General features: G+C 36.1%; 1 protein-coding gene across 1 annotated transcript in view; it reads left to right on the forward strand.

Moving 5' to 3' along the window:
* The window catches only part of RNF217 (ring finger protein 217), a 131,067-nt gene that overhangs the window by 93,517 nt on the left and 21,741 nt on the right, over nucleotides 1-15,809 (forward strand). Inside the window, 1 exon segment of the mRNA XM_055310140.1 lies at nucleotides 859-1,023. Coding sequence (XP_055166115.1) covers nucleotides 859-1,023 — 165 coding nt within the window.

Below are 15,809 nucleotides of genomic sequence, written 5' to 3' on the forward strand. Positions count from 1 at the left end.
GACATTATATTCATTCACATTCGTCAAACAGGGCTGAGAAAGTCAAATTATGCCCCTATGCTCTTAGAGAATGAAGACCAGAAACATTAGATGAGAATGGGATACTTCACTATCATTTGGAATAAAGGAAGCCAGATAACATGTCTTCCATGTCAAGTGGAAGACAAATATTTTCAGTGAACATAAACACACGTTCTCACATGGTGAAAGTACAAAGACGTCTTTTTGATGGTTTCCTAAGTACAGGCCATATCACCATACGGATATATTTCTAATAGGATTCTTTGTATTAATTTTATAATTGACTTCCCTTAGACTAATAGCAAATGAAGCATATCCTTGACTTGAAATGGTACTTACTAGCAAATGCCAGAAGAGTAGTTTATTTCCCAGTGTGGTTTTCATTTGATGGAGTATCTATGAGGCTTTGGTTTTATAAAAGTGAATGAAGCCATTGGTAAGAAGAGCATTGGAAATGCCTGGGAAATTGGTTCAAGGGAAAGGTGAATCACAGGCAGCAGCCTGAGTGTGTAGATTAGGGGCATTGTGAGCCTTCAGGTTTTACTTTGTGCTTTGATATAAGATTTTCATAAGGCCAAAATTATTTCCAGAATGGCCCAGTGTTTAATTCCAGTAGAGTGTACAAACAGCCTTATCATCCATACCAAAGCAATTATTTCCTCTTTTAATAATATAATCTTCACATCTTATTATAGTTCAATCTGGTAGACGGAGCAGTATTTTAAATCTAGACAAATGGTAACCTTTTTAGCTAATTTCCTCAAGCACCACCATTCTTATTCCTTTAAACACTTTCAGTAGGTCTACCAGTGCTTGATATTTCTTTTTCTCATACAGATCCAGTGCCCCACTTGCCAATTCATCTGGTGTTTTAAGTGCCACTCTCCTTGGCATGAAGGTGTTAACTGCAAGGAGTACAAAAAAGGGGACAAATTGTTGCGTCACTGGGCCAGCGAAATTGAGCATGGACAGAGGAACGCTCAGAAGTGTCCAAAGTGCAAGGTGAGATAACAAACCTCTACAAAAGAAAAGAAACGTGTGCATCTGGATATCGCTGAGCAGTATTATTTACAATACTGAAGTGAATCACATGCATAACTTTCTTTTTTAATTAATTTATTTGTTTGAGAGACAGCATGTGTGTGTGAACAGGGGGAGGGGCAAAGGGAGAGAGAGAGAGAATCTCAAGCAGACTTCCTGTTGGGCTTGGAGCCGTCCTGGGGCTGAGTCTCATGACCCTGAGATCATGACCTGAGGCGAAATCAAGAGTCGGTCGCTTAACCAATTGAGCCAGCCAGGAGCCCCAATGTGCATAACTTTCTTAATGCAGATGTGGAGAAAAAGAATATAGGCTGATTCATTTTAGAAAAGTAATTATATTATATGACTAAATGGAAGATTTTATATATAAACAATGTACATTCTTATTAGTTGCATTATACTTCAAAATTTAAGGAGGCTCCATATAATTACTGACTTTAAACTTCAGTTTTTATTTTCCACTTAAAAATGGAGATGTGTGTACAGGGAAAAGTCAGTATGGAAATGATTTTAAAGTATTATTTCTAGTTTGTCACATGCATTATAATCACTTCGCAATTAGGCACTGAATCCTTACAATCCTTTGCTTTGCTTTCCCTCTTGCATTGCTTATCATGTTAGAATTAAATTAAGCTCATCACCTGCTTTTTGTAAATCATAGAAGCTAATAATGGAAGTCAGACTTGGGGATTTTATGAATCTCATTTTTCATTTTTCTCTTGATTATCATGCAGGTAAATAATCAAGAGTTAACAGGTATTTAAGCTGAGATTTAGGTGTTGAAAGCCAACCATGCAAACCGCCAGGGAAATCTCACCTATAGAGAAATCAGCAAGTAAAGCCAGCCAGAAAACTGTGGATTTGATACTTAACAGGATAGGGAATCTGTTGAAGTTTGGAGTTTTTGGTCCTCAAAGCTCATTTTAGAAAATTACACGTATGTGTGTGTGTGTATATATATATGTATATATATATATACACTCTACCATAAATGTTTTCCACTTTTTGCCAAATTAATCTTTAGAGATCAGTCTAGATTGGGCCTAAGAACAATTCTGCAGTTCCTTCCGGAAGACTTAGCACCAGATACATAAAATTTGAGTTCTCAGAAAATAGTTAAAAATTAATTAAAATCAAACTTGAAGTAGTGAAGTATATTCTGAAGCCTGTTAATGAACATAAATATTATGCACAGATTCACTATATTAGTTTCATGTCCAAGTTTGTCCGTATAGTAAGTAGAAGTATTGCCTGAAATAACATGTTGCATTCTTGGCAACTGAAAAAATTTTTGAAATAGTTTTGATGACCTGGCTTTCTTAGAAGCGTTGTCTAAGGCACTTTGAGCTAAAGCTTTCTTTGTTTTCCCTGTGGAAGGCAAATTCATCCACAATTATCCTTTTGATTTTAGGGTTGTTCCAGATCACTGCATCAATTGCTCAGTACACTTTTATTTTTCATCTATTGAAGAATGATGAAAAAATTGAGGCCTTCCCCCTAGCTCTTGCCTTTCCAGTTTATTCAAAGCTGCTACTACTCAGTCTCAACTAAATAAAGACCAGTAGGAATTTAGGAGTGCTGTTAAGTCACTCTATTTAACACTCTATCCAAAAGTATACTTTATATTTCTCTGGAAAGCTGTGAAAACAATTACCAGTTAGCCTGGCTCCAAGACTATATGCTGAATGAGCAATGCAGCGTTATATGTTGGGGAAAATCTGAATGAATGGAGGTGATACATAAAAACATACAGTGGTTACTGTAATCCTTCAGTCTAACATTAAATGGGCTCTGATATATAGAAAGAAAAAGCAGCCCACGGGAAGTTTTCCGACTGCACTAACAACTTCCCACAGTTTTAAAAAATATAGATAAACAGTTGAGAGAAAGCATACGTGCTGGTTGCTTTTTGAAGTAATTGCTGAAATGTTGAGGCTTGAGAAGGAATTTGCTTTTAAATAGCTGAAAAGAAAGGAGCCAAGGAACCATGGAATTAGTTGACATGACTGGTGTATAGCAGAGAATCTACTTTCTGGTGGGATTCAGGTTCCATACAATTTATATCAATTTAAGTCACATTTTAGGGCTTGTTTTGAATATAGATGGTTCAGTTTTTCATTTCTTTTAGGCATAAAACTTTGTATCTTTGCTTTTCTTAACTGTGATTTTGTTGTTGTTGTTGTTGGACCTTAAAATTATTTTTCCCCCATGAAACATTTCTACTCCTATAGCAGAAATCCATGAGGAGATATTCCTTAATGACTTAATGTTTATCTTATACTCCAAGGCTTTGCTTTCATAAATAATCCTTTAAAATTTATAAATACAGCATGTTGGAAAATAAATAAATATTATGAAGCATGCATAGTAGAAATCACTGTTGAATTAACAAGTGAAAACAGGTATATTAAAACCATTTCTTTTAACTTCAAAAAATAAAATAAAATTTATAAATATAAAAAAGGAAGATGCTAGGAGTTTGTGAAAAAGAAAATTTTCACATAATGCTTGCAAGTGAACTAAATATATTTTCATATGAATATGTTTTCAGTAATGATACTTAAATGTGTTTAAATTTTTTTGTACCCTGCATAGGTATATTTGCTTAGATTGATGCATAATTTTAATAATTATTTTGATTATTAAATGTTTTGTTTATAAAGGTCATATAACATAATAGAAATTGTGAAGAGAAAGAGAAAAGATTTATTGAAAATCTCGCCACTCCAGTACACTCACTATTAACATACTGGTATCTCCTCCATCTAGAAACTTTTTGAAGTTTTAATTGTACTAGTCGGATAATTTGATATTCTTTGTTTTGTCACTTATCATGCCAAACCTTTCTCATGTTACTAGTTTCCATAACAATTATTTTATTAACTATGTAATATTTGCATAAATGTCCTTCTACTACTAGATGCCACTGCTGACTTTGTTTACTTCTATACATATATATTTTTATTTTCTAAAGAATGAGTTGATGTTCAGCTTGAATATACCTTTTCCCCCCTATTTTAAGTATTTAAAACTTATATTTCTAAAGATAGAGTCAATTACCGGGTTAAAGGATATCAGTATTTTTAACATTTGGTACATATTGCCAATTTGCTTCCTAAAAAGATAAAACCATTTGTAATTCCACCAGAAACATTTGAAGACCTGTTTCTATATAGGCATTACTTATTACCATTTCAAGTATTTTTAAAATGCTATTTTAGTAGTTTAAAAATATTTTTTCTTACATTTTGAATCTCCTTGTTTGCTTTTAGACTGAATATAAAATAAATGCATGTATTTTTTAGTTTGTAATGTGTCTTTTGAGTTTCCTGTGCATATTCTTTGCTCATTTGTATGGATCAGGTCAGGTCATATATTTTGTATCAGATTATATGAGGTCTTTGTTTGAAAGTATTAACTTCTGTTCTGACATTTTTCTCTCCTATCTTCTTATATCAATGATAGTTTGGGTGAGGTTTATTTTTAAATTTAATTTAATTTAATTTTTTTACTGTGCGTGTATTTTTAAAAATTTTAGTTCGACCAAATATATCCTTTTTCTTTTTGGGTGGATACACAAACACACCATATTTATACACATTTTATATATATTTAATATATTTACATACCTTTTGTAAATATTTTGCTCCTAAGCTTAGAAAATTATATATCAGCCAGAAATCTAATAAACAGTTTATTTTCTTCCTTTTCTTTTAACTATTTAATCTCTAAATATTTTAACTCTTTAACCTAACCATAACTAATTTTGATGTTTACTATGTGTTAGATACCTATACTAATGTTTTACAAATTAAGACCATCCAACCTACTTGTTTATTAAATAATTCTGCCCCCACCCATTGATTTGCAATTTTTCTCTAGCCACATGTTAAATTAATATATATAAAAGTCTCTCTTCTGAGACAAATACCACATGATTTCACTCGTAAGTGGAATTTAGGAAACAAAACAAATGAACAGAGGGGAAAGAAAAAGAGAAGAAGGCAAACCATAAAACAGACTCTTCACTATAAAGAACAAACTGAGGGGTGATGGAGGACAGGTGGGGGGATGGGCTAAATGGGGAATGAGTATTAAGGAGGGCCCTTGTTGTGATGAGCACTGATGTTACACGTAAGTGATGAATCACTAAATCCTACTCCTGAAACTAATATTACAGTATATGTTAGCTAACTAGAATTTAAATAAAAACTTGAAACAGTGGATCCCTGTGTGGCTTAGCAGTTTAGCGCCTGCCTTTGGCCCAGGTCGTGATCCTGGAGTCCCGGAATCGAGTTCTGCGTTGGGCTCCCTGCATGGAGTCTGCTTCTTCTGCCTGTGTCTCTCATGAAGCCTGTGTCTCTGTGTTTCTCATGAATAAATAGAATCTTAAAAAAAAAAAAAAAAAAAAAACTTGAAACAGAGAAAAAGAACTCCTTAATCTTGCTGCTGCTAATTTTTGAAGAAAACTCTGTGCTCATATTGGTGTTAAATGATTATGCTTTTGTAAAAGGCATCCATCCCAACATGGTTTGATAATCTATTAATTCATTATTTCAGTAGCATTCCAAATAAAACGACTATGCTTATAATGTCTTCCCAAATGAGATTTTGCCATTTCCTCAAGTGGAAAGACCAGTTTAATATATGGAATAATATCATGAAGAGATTTGACCTATGCTGAGAAGTCAAAACTATTACTTATAATTGAATTTTGGCAGATGACCAGAATTATTATTGAAATATTTTTCTTCCATATGTGATTAAGATATTTATTCTTAGTGGGATTTTTTTTTATAGCAAGGTAAAAGTATACAAACATTTCTGGAAGTTGTTTATGTGTAAGACATTTTTATAAAAAATTAATAGCAGCATAGTAAGATTAACTTTACTTAGCCATCTTTATTTCAATCTACTACTTCTTAGTTCATAGCCTGTGTGCCCCAGAGTGGGAGAGGGGTAGAGGGAGAGGGAAGGTCAAGCAGATTCTCCACAGAGTGGGGAGCCCGATGCAGGGCTGGATCTCAAAACCCTGAGACCATGACCTGAGACAAAATCAAGAGTCAGTTGCTTAACTGACTTAGCCACCCAGGCACCCCAACATTATTTTTTATCTTAAATTTTAGTATATGTGCTGCTGAAGTAAACACTATTTTTTATCTTAAAAAGGTGTTTTCTGTCTAATATAAATTCTTAGCCTACAGAAAATATACACTAATTTTAAAATGTCTTTCTAGAGCATAGTTATGACATAACTAAGTCTGGTTTATGATCATTTTTAGTTTAAACTTAAAGCAAGTAGGGGATTTCAGTTTTGATGGAAGTATTAGAATATTTGTTCAATTTCATGTAAAAATTCATTTTGAGGCTGTATCTTACAGCACAGATTAGATATTAAACTCTGAGTTAATGAGGAAAAGAATTTCAAATCCAAAGAAAATGAAAAGTGAGATGCACACCTAAAAATTAACAAACATAAGATTATACAATACAGAACAAATGAGTAAACACATTTTGTAGACAATTTCACATACATACTTTAGATTTACATTGTAATGAAGTTTTTTTGGAAACTATATTGAGTCAAATGGTGCTGTTTTATACTGTGGTGAAACCCAAAATTTGCCATCTCAGCCATTTTTAAGTGCAAATGGTATTTATGTTTTCATTTAAAAGTTCAAAATAAAAAATAATAATAATAAAATAAATTAAAAAATAAAAGTTCAAAATATTTAAACTATTCTAAAGTGTATGTCATTATGGTTCTTTAATGGTAGAGTAATATATCACTAACTACATTAAAAGCAAAAACCAGGGATCCCTGGGTGGCGCAGCAGTTTGGCGCCTGCCTTTGGCCCAGGGTGCGATCCTGGAGACCTGGGATTGAATCCCACATCAGGCTCCCGGTGCATGGAGCCTCCTTCTCCCTCTGCCTATGTCTCTGCCTCTCTCTCTCTCTTGTGACTATCATAAATTAAATAAATAAATAAATAAATAAATAAATAAATAAATGCAGAAACCAAAGCAATCTGTTTTATTGTTTCCTTTTTTCCCAGAAAGTGGCTATGCCATACAATTTTATTGATGAACACATACTTTTTGAAAAATCTGTTTATTTTAGGAAATTTCAAAATAAATATTTAATTTATACGTAAATGTGTTGTCAGGTGATAGCAAAACCTCAGCTGGATATTTCTAAAGGCATGAATAATTGGTAGGTTTTAAAGGAATTGGAACTCTCTAACATTAATATTTTAATAAGCTTCATTATACAGAAAAACAGTTATGGGGGATCCCTGGATGGCTCAGTGGTTTAGCCCTTTGGCCCAGGGTGTGATCCTGGAGTCCCGGGATCGATTCCCACGTCGGGCTCCCTGCATGGAGCCTGCTTCTCCCTCCTCCTCCTCCTCCTCCTCTCTCTCTCTGTCTATCATAAATAAATAAATAAATCTTAAAAAAAAAAAAAGAAATAGTTGTGAAGCCTTCAAGAATGTGGTTAAACACTTTGCAAAAATGATTAATGATCCAGTCTCCTGGTTGTTCCCAAAAGGTTTAATATTTGTCAGTTAGTATTACTTGTCTTAACCAAATTTTGACTGTTAGCCATATCATGTTTTTTCTTTGTAAAGTTTTGACTTGTTAAAACTCCATTTCTCCAAAGGCCAGGTTTCCATCTTCTGAGTATATATTTTTTTAACAAAGGTACTTTCAGAAGAGAGGTGGACACACCTTCAGACCCTTTTACCCGATAATTTGTAGCAGGCCAGTTTAAAGCAAGCAGGAAGTTAAACAATTGTATAAAGAAAGCAACATATATAAAGGAAGTGTTATCTCTCCAAAAATATTTCTGAAGCAAATGTTATAATATGTTAACATTATTACATGTGGATGGTGAATCCATGTATGCCTGTTACATTATTAACTTTAATTTTTAAAATATTTGAAATAGTTCGTGATGAAAAATAAGTAAAATCTAACAAGGGACCTGAAGGATAATAACATCGTAGCGTTTTGGAGACATTCAACCATCGCTGTTTGAAAGCCCCCACACGTGTGTGTGTGTGTGTGTGTGTGTGTGTGTGTGTGTGTGTGTGTGTGTAGGGATGTGAGAAATGCTTGGAGAACTGCAGGATTATCTATGAAAGTCATTATCAATACTCCAAATTCTTTCTTCAGCAACCACAGGACCACATAGCTACGGTTTGGATATTAGAGCCCACAGACATAGCTTTTGAGTTAATTTTATGTGAACAGGAGCAAATTAGTCATTTTCTCTGAATCAATACATTCTTGCCTGTAGCATCCTATTAGAAGATTTTAGAGAATAAAATATTTGAAGGGAAATATCATGACAGGTAAATTCCCTTAATTCCAAATTCACAATAAATTATGAATGAGCATAATTCACTTTCCCCTGCCTCCTTTTTTTGGCCCAGTCACTTCACCTTGCTGAAACAGTTTTTACATTTTAGAGTGTGGTAATTACCTCCTCCTCACTACTTTCTTTGGAGATTTAAATGAGACAACAGATGTAACTTACGTACTACTGAGCTTATCATGTTATTTTTATTGTGTAATACCTTGAATTTTTATCAAAAAGCATTGAATAAGTAATATCCCAGATGGGCACACCGAAATGTATCAGCTTAGTATCATATCTGAGGATTCTGGAATTTAAGAAACAAAACAGATGAACATATGGGAAGAGAAGGAAAAATGTTTTAAAAGATGAAAACAGGGAGGCAAATCATAAGAGACTCTCAACTCTAGGAAACAAACTAAGGGCTGCTGGAGGGGAGGTGAGTGGAGAGATGGGGTAACTGGGTGATGGGCAGTAAGGAGGGCACATGATGTGATGAGCACTGGGTGTTATACACAACTGATGAATCACTAAATTCTACCTTTGAAACTAATAACACTATGTTAATTAAATTGAATTTAAATAAAAATTTTAAGCAATAAAACTGGGTATATATTTTGCAGCTGAAATAGAAAATTGTCAAATGAATAAATGTCATTTTTCTTTCCTCCTCATAGAGACTTTTAGTGAAAGTCCATGACATGCTCTGCAAAACGTGGGCCTTTTTCTCATGAAACTCACAGAAGGGAGATGCAGCTGTTACACTGACAATGATCAACCAGTGGGGCTTTGTAGAAAGTATTATAAGAAGGCTCCTGGTTAAAGGGATAGCTCATTCCTCTTGAATCCGGGGGGAGCTAGGTTGTTGAGGATTGTTGGATGGATTGTGGCGTGATAAAGGTATCCCAGAGTGAGATTATATTGGGCAGCCCGGGTGGCTCAGCGGTTTAGTGCCTGCCTTCAGCCCAGGGCCTGATCCTGGAGACCCAGGATCGAGTCCCATGTCGGGCTCCCTGCAGGGAGCCTGCTTCTCCCTCTGCCTGTGTCTCTGCCCCCCGCAGCCCTGTGTCTCTCATGAATAAAATCTTAAAAAAAAAAAAGTGAGATTATGAAAGTACAGAGGCGAGGCACCTAGGTAGCTCAGTTGGTTAAGCATCTGCTTTCGACTCAAGTCGGGATCTGAGGGTCCTGGGATCAAGCCCCACGTAGGGCTCCCTGCTCAGTGAGGAGTCTGCTTCTCCCTCAGCCTCTTCCCCTCATCCTGCTCATTTTCTCCCTCTCTGCTGCTTGCTTGCTCTCTCTCAAATAAATAAAATCTTTAAATAAATAAATAAATAAAAGTACAAGGGCACAGAGCCAGGAAATGTGTGCTGTGTGCAGGAGCCACAAGCACTTTGTGGTTCCCTGACAGTAAAGTTCACAGAAGGAAGTGGTGAAAGATGAAGCTGTAGAAGCAAGCAGAAGTCTGAGCTTTGTATGCAAAGTAAAGAAACCTGGATTTTAGCCTCCAGGCAGAAAAGCTGTAGGCAAGGGATAATAGTATCAGATTTACATTTTAGGTTGATTGCTATTGATTCTATGAAGGTAGTTGTAGAAGTCTAGAATGTTGACAGTATGAGCTGAGCTAGTGGTCAAGAGGCTGGAGAAGAAAAAGATTAGATAAACATCTTGCAGCTAAAGCTGACCGCAGTGATTATATGCGGCTGTGCAGTGTAACAAGAGAATAACCACCAAATACTGAGTTTGGGTGTCTAAATGGATGGTGATACCATAAACTGAGGTAAAATAATGAAGCTCAGCCTGGTTTTATGTTGTTATTGTTGAGATAGGGGACCATGAAGTGATGATGAGTTTGGTTTGGCTCATTTGACTTTGAAATGGCTGGAAGTCACAGAGGTACGGGTGACCCACAGACAGGTGTTACATGAGTCTATAGCCCAGGAGCCAGGTCCACAGTGTAAGTGAAGAAATGAGATCCGGCAGAGGGAATTGGAACCATTTGAATAGGGGAGAGATCCCCCAAATGGTATGTGCAACATGGTGGGTCATGGATAGAAGTAAGGGATGAGTGAAGAAATGGGAACTTGAGGGAGAAAAGAGAACCTGGAAGAAAGGTGGCATTGGAGGAAGAGCGTATCAAAGGTCAGAAGGAAGTGGTGATCAACCAGGTAAATGCCATAAGCGGTACCATGAGATAAGAATTTAAAACGTTAAAAAAATAAAAGAATTTAAAACGTTGATTGGGGCCCCTGGGTGGCTCAGTCCATTAGGCGGCAGGCTCTTGGTTTTGGCTCAGGTCATGATCTGGGGGTCCTGGGATGGAGCCCCCACGAAGTTGGGCTCCACACCCAGTAGGGAGTCTGCTTGAGGATTCTCTCTCTCCTTCTGCCTCCCTCACCAACACACGTTCTCTCACTCTCAAATAAATATATAAATCTTAAACAAACAAATGGATTTGTCAGTTAAAAGGTCATGGGCAATATTTATTTTTTTAGTAAATATTCATTGTGAACATGCTAGGGTACAGGATCCGTGCCAGTTCCTTTAATAAAAGAACAAACAAGAGATACATGATCTTGGGCCCTTTTAGATCTTATTAACTGGGAGAATAGAGCGTTTGACCAGAGGAATACAGATAATTAAGAGTTTTAAAATACAGAATGAGAAATGCTGTGAAGACTCTGGATAGGTTGTTTCTCGTTTCATGGATATGATGCCATGAAGATGCTGTGCTGAGGATGTATTTCCTACCTCTGAAGCCTCTTAACTGCTGAACTCCTACTTGTCCTTAATCTCTCAGCTCCATGTCACTTTCTTGGAGAAGCCTCTCCTGACCTTTAAACCAGACCAAGCTCCTCCTATTAAATATTCTCTTCACACCTTACCCTTTTCCTTCGTAGCATTTGTCATAGCTTATGAGTGACTGTTTATCTGTATTATTGATTAATATCTGTCTACCCCTCAGACAACAAAGTCCTTAAGCACAAGAGCCATGTCAGATTTTATCAATGAGCAAAGAAATACTTACTGAGCAAATGAATGAATGAATCTTTTCTGGAGAAAGACAACTGACCTGGATGTTTCAGTAACATGGGGTTTGCAGTCAACTGAAGAAGGATTAAGAGGTGAATAAGAAAAGGAGGGAGTATATTATTTTAAGAATCCTTGGAAGGATGAGGGCAATAATCACCAGTCAGAAGGTCGCGTAGAATTACAGGAAGGATTTTTCAGGATGGGAAGACACCAGAGCTATCGGCAGGCTAAGGGGAATACTGCCTTAAAGAGGAAGGGTTGAAGAGGAATGAGAAGGAGAAAAGGGGGAGAACTGGCATCTGAAGATTTTTGAGTACATGGGGCATGGGATCAAGGGAAGTATGGGGAAGAAGAAGGAAGAAAATTAGAGGCTAATTTATAGTACAGGTCTCCCCCGGGGAATCAGCAGTGGCTGGTACTCTGCATTCCTCAAAGACGTGGTCACGCACCTGGGTGACTCAGTTGGTTAAGTGTCTGCCTTCACTTCAGCTCAGGTCATGATTCCCAAGGCCTTGGATCAAGCCCTTTTGGGCTCCTTGCTCAGTGGAGAGTCTGCTTCTCTCTCTCCCTCTGGCCCCCACACTCGTGCTCTCTCTCTTTCTCTGTCTCCAATAAATAAATAAAATCTTTTTTAAAAAAAAAAAAAAAGCTTTGTCATCATGAGTCAGTCCTAAGATTCAACTTGAAATATGTGTGACATTCTCTATACCAAGAACATCAGTGCATCGGAAGGCAACTAAAGTTGTCAGAGTATTGGCTTTAAGAAGCTAACAGAGCAGGAGACGCCAAATAATTCTGCAGTCAGCGTCTTGTTTTTTCACCGTAGTCCACCATCACTGAGGTGACCACTCTTGGTTTAATACCAGAAATGATTTATTTCACTTACGGATCCCCTTTCTCTCTTCTTCCAATTTTTTATAAGTTACCACTTTAATTCTTCTTTTGGTGACCTTTTACCTTTAAATAATGTATTCAAACGTGTTCGCTATTCTGACAACTTTACATGATATATGAGGACCTAGCTCTCCTGTAGTTATTTTTTTTTCCTGTAGTTCTTTCTGCTTCTTCATTTCCCATTCTCTATAAGCTGTTACTTTGTTTTTATATTTTTAAATGTAATAGCATTCACATTCTAGTCTAACATAGTATTTAATACTTTGGGTTTTTTTTCTAAAGGATGATTCTAACATTTAAAAACCAATGGCATGTTTCCGCAGTCAAGAACATGTAATTATGGAATTAGGATTAAATTTATCTTTTCTGTGAGTGCAGAGCTTCTAGGAAAAATGCCTCTAGCATCCTTGCTCACTATCAATTACTCAGTTGGGCCATATTTTGTTACACCTCATATGTGGAACTTACTTGTCTTTTGTTCTGTTTTTCCTGAAAGTCCTCATTGCTTTTCTTTTTCCTCTACTGAGAGTAGAAATGCCCACTTTATTTATCATGTTATTTAATATTTAGCTCCTCAGGAATTTCAGTGCTTGGTGTGTATTCCATTGTTATTTTTCGGAGATGTTCTTGAAATCAACTGACTTCCTATTCTAAATTGGACTAATTGCTTTCCAGCTTTTTCTCTGAGATTTCTTACAACATTTTTTTGTATGTTCCTCAATGGCCTTTTCTTGAATTTCACATTCATTCATTTACTAAAGTGCTTCTAAGTGGTGGCCTCACAGGAGTCTTAGCATCTCTGGAAATGTTTTATTTCTGCCCTCATATATTATTTATTTTATAGTTGGACAAGAATTCTAGGTTCATAAGATTTTTATCAAATATTGGAAGGCTTTGTGTTTATGTTTGCTTTTTTAAAATTTCCTATTTTATGGAGAACTGGTGCAGTCAGCTAAGTAAAGAAATGAGCATTATTTACGGGATTTTTTTAAAAAAACTTTTCTCATATTTGTTGCTTCTAATGAATTCTTCCAGATATAAAAAAAAAACATTAAGGCAAATACATATATAAAACTACTTTTAAACATCAATGAATTATGTTTTGGTGACAATAATATGTAAGTTAATTTAGTTATTATTTCCTGCTTAAGGAATAAAATAAGCCTTCATTTCTTGGTGAAGATAGAGAAAAATACTTATGGGTAGATGTATACTGATTTTTATTCATTTAATTTTATTTTATTACTTGATTTTAGAGAGAGACCGAGAGCATGCACATGAGTGGTAGGGGAGAAGCGAGGGAGAAAACCCCAAGCTGACTCCCCACTGAGCATGGAGCCCAACTCCGGGCTCGATCCCAGGACCATGAGATCACAACCTGAGCAGAAACCAAGAGTCAGACACTCAACAAATTGAGGCACCCAAGCACCCCAGGGATCTGTACTGATTTAATTATAAAACAGGTTAGATATCCAGCAGTTCGTTTATTGTTAATCTCCCACCTGATGATAAGTGGAATCTGTGTGAAAATTAATGGCTGAATTCTTCTTCTGTTTTTTAGATACTTTGTGGGCATTTTACTAAACAAAATGTAAACAACCGGAGGATGGCAGATGCTTGAATATATACATATGATTTTTTTTAATGAATATCTTATTACAGGTGCTGATATGCCTTATGAGGAAGGCCATAGACTCAAAAAGGGTCCATGTTGTCGTATCTAACCAACGATAAGTGGACTTAATATCAAACTCCTTTTATTTTTTTTTTAAGATTTTTTATTTATTTATTTGAGAGAGAGAGAGAGAGAGCACGAGCAGGTGTTGGGGGGTGGAGGGAGGGGCAGAGGAAAAGGGAGAAGCAAACTCACTCTGCTTCTATGCAGGGCTCCATCCCAGGACCCTGAGATCATGATCTAAGCCAAAGGCAGACGCTTAACCAAGTGAGCCACCCAGGTGCCCCTCAAGCTCTTTTTAAAGAATTATCTGGTATATTCTGATTCAATATATGATTTATAAGTGTAGTGTTTAAATATTCAGCTTTCTAAGTATCAGCCGCTCTTATTTATTATAGATGCAGAGAAGAAATCCTGTGAGTAATAACAAATCAAATGACAGTTTTGGTTTATGAGTCATCAGTTTGATCCAATGGATTAGGAGTTTCTTGTCTGTCATACTCTATCTCTTAAGTAAAACCAGAATTTTGATGCCAAATTAATGTTTTGTTAACAGATAAAATGATGAATGTTTTAAAGCCATAATAGCAAGTAAAAGTAGTTTCACTGAGAAATAAAATGCATTATATGTTAATATAATTTAAAGCTATGTTTTCAGGCTTTAGGTTCTAAAACTAAAGAGGGCGGGACGCCTGGATGGCTCAATGGTTGAGCCTCTGCCTTCGGCTCAGTTCATGACCCCGGGATCCTGGGATCAAGTCCCACATCAGGCTCCTGGCATGGAACCTACTTCTCCCTCTGCCTGTGTCTCTGCCTCTCTCTCTCTTTGTCTCTCATGAATAATTTTTTTAAAAAATCTTTAAAAAATTATAAAAACAAAGATGGCATTGTCAAAGTATGACCTTTAATGATATACTTAGGGAACTCATTTAGCACATGAAATTTATTATCCCCTGGGTGTTTTGACTCGCTTAGCACATGTGAAAAGTAATGTCTCCTGTTGCACATTCATTCACATTGTGTCAGTTCATTTCTCTGTAATTATCAAATTGTAAAATATATATAATCAAGAGATAGTTACAATACTATGAAAAGAAGTGCTGCATACTTAAAGGCTGATAAATTATGAAACCACTTTTTCATAAATAAATCTTTGCCTGTCTTGTGTAAGATATTCACGTTAATCTCTAGAACCATATAATCCTCCAACGTACAAGGTTACTATAGAGTTTAGAATTTTATCAACTTCCTGTGCAGAAAGATTATCGGGCTAACGATATTTTAGTTGCCTGCTGTGTTCAGAATATTATTTTAACAGTAAGGAAAGTGGTGCCTAAACTGGCTCAGTCAGCAGAACATGCAAGTCTTGATCTTGGGGTTGTAGAGTTCAAGCGTGATGTAGGGTGTAGAGATTACTTAAAAAATAAAATCTTAGGGCAGCCCCGGTGGCCCAGTGGTTTAGCGCTGCCTTCAGCCTGGAATGTGATCCTGGGAACCCAGGATCGAGTCCCACATCAGGCTCCCTGCATGGAGCCTGCTTCTCCCTCTGCCTGTGTCTCTGCCCCCCCCCCATCTCTATGAATAAATAAATAAGTAAAAAATCTAAAATTAAATAAATAAATAAATAAATAAGATCTTAAAAAGAGAAAGAGAGCAAGAAAGAAAGACTGTTCCAAGCGACTAGAAATTACAGTCTTTGCTATTTAACTGAAATAATGAACATGCCACATAAAGATTTTAGAGCCCAAATGAAGCCATGTTACAAGCAGACAAAATGGCAGTGAC

Source organism: Nyctereutes procyonoides, unplaced genomic scaffold (assembly GCF_905146905.1).
Source record: "Nyctereutes procyonoides isolate TBG_1078 unplaced genomic scaffold, NYPRO_anot_genome, whole genome shotgun sequence".
Taxonomy (NCBI): domain Eukaryota; kingdom Metazoa; phylum Chordata; class Mammalia; order Carnivora; family Canidae; genus Nyctereutes; species Nyctereutes procyonoides.